Source organism: Diprion similis, chromosome 4 (assembly GCF_021155765.1).
Source record: "Diprion similis isolate iyDipSimi1 chromosome 4, iyDipSimi1.1, whole genome shotgun sequence".
In the NCBI taxonomy this organism is placed as follows: Eukaryota; Metazoa; Arthropoda; class Insecta; order Hymenoptera; family Diprionidae; genus Diprion; species Diprion similis.
The window spans coordinates 17215756-17220676 of record NC_060108.1 but is presented as its reverse complement, the minus strand read 5'-3'; the positions used below and the strand labels follow the sequence as shown (position 1 = coordinate 17220676).

General features: G+C 40.7%; 1 protein-coding gene across 1 annotated transcript; it reads right to left on the bottom strand.

The window, feature by feature from the left end:
* Nucleotides 1-2565: 2565 nt before the first annotated feature.
* Nucleotides 2566-3569, bottom strand: LOC124405201 (transcription factor sox-3-like). The gene has a single exon (XM_046879899.1). The coding sequence runs from the start codon at nt 3445-3447 to the stop codon at nt 2566-2568; it is 882 nt and encodes a 293-aa protein (XP_046735855.1). The 5' UTR covers nt 3448-3569.
* Nucleotides 3570-4921: the final 1352 nt, after the last annotated feature.

Below are 4921 nucleotides of genomic sequence, written 5' to 3'. Positions count from 1 at the left end.
GATTTCATTTTCTACCTGCTATTTCTAGACTTCGTGCTCACTTCTCGTTTTATCGCTTCTTCCTGGGCGACTTTTTCTGCAGGCCAGTTGTGCCCTTTTGCCGCTAGAATCCCTGCTGTTCTTGTTGGCTGAGTTAGACGCTCCTTTTGGTACCAAGTACCGAAAAACTTCCCGTAAACCGCCGCGCAATGAGGGGACCAAGGATTTTCTTTACCGCATTTTTTCCATTCATTTCTTAGCCTCCTTTCATTCGAACTGCTCTGTTGGGACAAACTTATGCGGTCTGCGTGTATACATATATTACATTGTACATAGACATACAGACCTTCTATACCCACACGCGCGTATTTTTTCCTCCTTTCTGTCCGATTAGCCTTGTATGAACAGAATTTCTCACCTGGCTGAGAACGCTTTTCCGATATTCGCAAAACACGCTGGCTCCCTTTACTTTTGCCTTCCAGCATCAGTGAAACATGATGCGAGACTGTTACCCACAACAAATCAAGATGAAAACTTCTCTCTTTCGAAAAATGGTTCAAGGATTCCTTCCCGAAGAAATATAAGCAGATATTTGAGCGTAAAAAAATATTTGATATTTTAAACAAGAAATATGAACAGTAGTAATGTCTTTATTTTTCTCTTCGATCGCGTCAAATGTGATCGGATGGTTTTGGGGGTGTGAATAAACAGTCTTCATTTGCGGTATGAACAAATATTAACAATTTATTAACAAACGTAATATAAGAGGGCTGACTTGGGCTATTTTAAAAGAACGCCAGCTCGGCAGCGTCTTGAGTTATTCGCGTTTTTACAGACTAGTCTTGCAGACTTTTAAATCCTGCTTAATTTTAGACGAAATCTTTCGGTATACACATCTGGAAATGTATACATACATAAACATATATATATATACATGTATATAAACATATGTATGCATTTGCTTGTATAATAATTATACATGCATGTATGTGCATTTATCATTACTAATATCGTTATTACCATATTTATTTCTAATATAATTTATAACTTTTTTTTATATTGTTACCATATTATTCTAGTATCTCCGTTTACGTAAAAAAAACTCGTGTTTGATATTTCAAAACATTAATTCTCTCTTTGTTGGTGTTAATTACTCCGTATTCGATATCAATATTCCATTTACGTGCGGTATAACACATGTTTATATACATACATATCGGTTTTTTTATAATACGCGTATCTTATATGTTTATTCATTGTTAGGTTATTGAAGAGATACGACAAATATGAGATGAACTTCTATTATAATAAATACCAAGTTATTTGGATGTATTTACAAGAATTCTTTTCGCCAAATTATAATCGTTATATAAGTTAATTTTCGTTTTCATAACTATGAATAGCTACGTACATATATGTCTATGTACTGTATTCGTACATACGTAAATGTTTTCTTTCTCCTTAATATAATTGAAGAAAATCACAGCTAACGGGAGATTTCTTTTTCATTCCGACGATCATGCGTGAATTTATAATTGAGAAATGTAAGTTCAAAAATTTTGCTGTACGACAAAGACAAACGGTTGTAAGAGAAAAAAAATTAATGGTCCACAATCGTGAATTCGCTCAAGCTAAACAAATAGATTATGTAAAAATTTATCGTCTTTTGTTAAAATCATCGCCGCATTCATCTATCAAATAATATCCTGAACACACGTGTCATGTCGAGGGGGAAATAACTCAAGATTTGAGTGGTACAATAATTCTTGTGCTGAATTAATTTAAATTGATTTATGTAATTCAAGTTAATTTTTTCAATTCAGACAAATTTTTTTGATTCAACTTAATTCATTTCAATTTATGAATTCAGGTGAGTTTTAAAAGTTTTAATTTGTTCTTTTGTATTACCTGTTAATTTAAATTAATTTCTTTCAATTAAATTTTTTTTTTCTGTCAACAGATAATTCTGGTACGAATATAAATTAATTCAAATCAAATTGACTTAACCTTCCATAATCCAGTTATTTTTCAGTTAATTCTCATTGATTCAGTTCATTTTCATAAATACAGGTGAATTATAATTAATTCAGAATCCCATCGGCACATCAATTCAGTAAGTTATTTCTCTCTCGTATAATGTGGGAGAAACTCCTCATTAATTATAAGTGTATTGTAGGTACAACTTGTATCTACACTTACATGGTTAAAATTCTTCTATAACAACAATTACAGTAATAATAATAATCATAGTGATGATCGTAATGATGATATCGATAATAGTAGTATTAACGCTATAAGTATCATGATAATGAGAGTGATTGAAATGAGCTGTGAAAAATCTGATGGAACAACGACAACAATCCCATTAGAAATAATGAGAAGTAAAAAGCGCAGTTGACAACCAATATTACAGAATGCTATAATAATGATAATAATGAGGATGATAACCGTAATAACAAGATTGATAATAATAATAATAATAATAATGACAATAATAGTCGCAATAATAAATAACAGTCCTTCGTCGTGAATAATTTTATATAAAGGGGGGGGGGGGGGGGGGAGGCTATCCTCGTTATAATACATCTAGAATATGACGGAGACGGGTCTTCGGAGTTGATCGAGGTCTAGGGTCGCCGCCGACGAGACCTGGGGGTGTGACGAGGATATCGGTGTTGTGCCTGGTGAACTGCTCGGGCTGCTCGTCGCGACGCTGCCTCCCGAGCCGCCGGAGCCGAACATTAACGGGGGTCCTTGATGGTGTCCGGGAAACAGGGGGCTCAGGTGGGACGGCGATGTGTGGTAATGCTTCCCCGGCGTCGAGGTGGGTGGGTAAAAACTCGAATAGAAGCTGCTGACCACCGCTGCGGCCGATGCCGCGTTGTTGTTCGCCGCGTCGGAGGCTGACCCGCTGTTCTGACCACCCTGGGCGACCAGTTTGCTCAGGTGAACAGCGTCGAAGGCCGAGCCGAAGTACGGAGATATCGGCTGGTACTCCAGCGGATGGTGAGGCACCGGCGCCGTCGGGGCAGCGAAGTAAGGCGGCAGCGGGAAGCTCGGGAAACCACCCGGACTCAGGGAACCCGGCTTACCCTGGGCGACGGTGACTGGAGCCTTCGGCTTCCGTCGAGGACGGTACTTGTAATCGGGGTGCTCCTTCATGTGCAGCGCTCGCAACCTCTTCGCCTCGTCGATGAATGGCCGCTTCTCCATGTCCGTTAAGAGCTTCCACTCGGCACCGAGACGCTTCGATATCTCCGAGTTGTGCATCTTTGGGTTGTCAAGCGCTATCTTGCGTCGCTGGATACGGGACCAAACCATGAACGCGTTCATTGGCCTCTTTATGTGCTGCTCCTGAGGCAGCGACGTCTGCTGCGGACCCGGGATCTCCTGCGGCACGTGGTGCACCGAGTGAAGATCCATGCCCGGCAAAAATCCGTAACTGTGGTGCGGGTGCGAACTCATCATCGCGAAACCGTAGTCCCTACTGTCGCTCTTCAGGACAGCCTGCCTACCCCCGGCGTAAAACCACGCAATTTTAACGGATTTTGATCGACGTTTGTTAAGCGGTTCTCCTCGCACTGGCTTGTCTACGACTCTGCAGGTTTTCGTTCTTCGCTCGATACGACGTTCTCTGCTCTTGATGCTTTTACTTATTTTTCCCCATTCACTGTACGTTATTGTTTTATTTAAAATTGTTCGTGTCGAATTGTAATGTTTATTCTTATCCGGTCGTCACTATGTTATTTTAAAATTTGCGGATTGTATGATTCTTCGACGACAGGAGAGTCATGCTCACAAACGCAGTCAGGCTTCACAATAACAAACAACTCGGTTTGACACTTCGATGAGCAGCACCACTACGAGGTGAATGTGCTCGGAGCTCAAACTGGTGCTGACTGAGGAGACCTTCGACCAGCCCGTCAGCCCTCGGGGGCATTCGAGGCGGATCCTTTCCTCGCCACACCCTCGTGCCACCCCTGCCCTGCCATTGGTTTACCCCCGAAGGGATCCGGATCCCCTCCAATCCTCGACACCAACAAACTGTAATTATTATTATCGATTACTCCTAATCATCTATAGTGAAAATAAAGTGCCCGTATCCGAACGGCGTTACCGTCGTAATCAGGCACTTCTACTTCAGGATCAAATAACCCGATTCCTTTCAGGTAATTCTCGCGTAATTGAATTCAGGAAATTTTATTGCCATACATTCCATAATTGTTCTTGTGAAAATTAAAATTTCGTTAATTTTTTTCAACCAGTTTTTTGTTTTTCTTTTAACGTTCAAGTTAGTGAAGGCCTACGAATCACAAATTTTGTAGTCGCAGTTCAAACTTCCTTGCGCTTTTTGGTTTTGGATAACGTATAGGTAGCAGGTGTTGGCTGGGGCGGGTCTGTCGTGTCAGTAGAATTATTACCCGGACAATACCAGAATAGTAGAACTCGAAATGGTAGAATGGCCGAAAGCCGCGGTGTTTGACAATGCGAGTCTCGCGCTAAGGTAACCGTCCTCAAATGGATCTTTTGACCTAAACGATCCTTAGAAATTCTCAGAGAGCGAGTTTTACGGCATCTGCTTCTTTGGTCAACCAACCGTGTGCACGACTTACATTCCCAAGTCTCAATTAGGCCTTGTGATAAGTTTTCATTGTAACGGATAACCACGTACTAATTTGGGATATAACTAAATTTGATAATGATAGTCACAGCTGAAACGGCATACGCGCAAGGAGCACTTAAATCTCGATGAATTTCGACTTCGAAACTCTGCAAAGTTTTCCAACACTCGACTTTATCTACTGCTAATAAAATCGCAAGGAACGATCTTCAACCTTACCGATTTTGCCACAGTATTTTTCAAATAAATACCTGAAGGGACACTCAGGTAAAGAGGATGGGCATTCCAAGGGTTCGTTTCCCTTCCACCAGGTCGAGGTAC

Excerpts from the sequence above, each read along its gene's own strand:
- LOC124405201 (XM_046879899.1), bottom strand. The coding sequence starts at position 3,447 with ATGATGAGTTCGCACCCGCACCACAGTTACGGATTTTTGCCGGGCATG.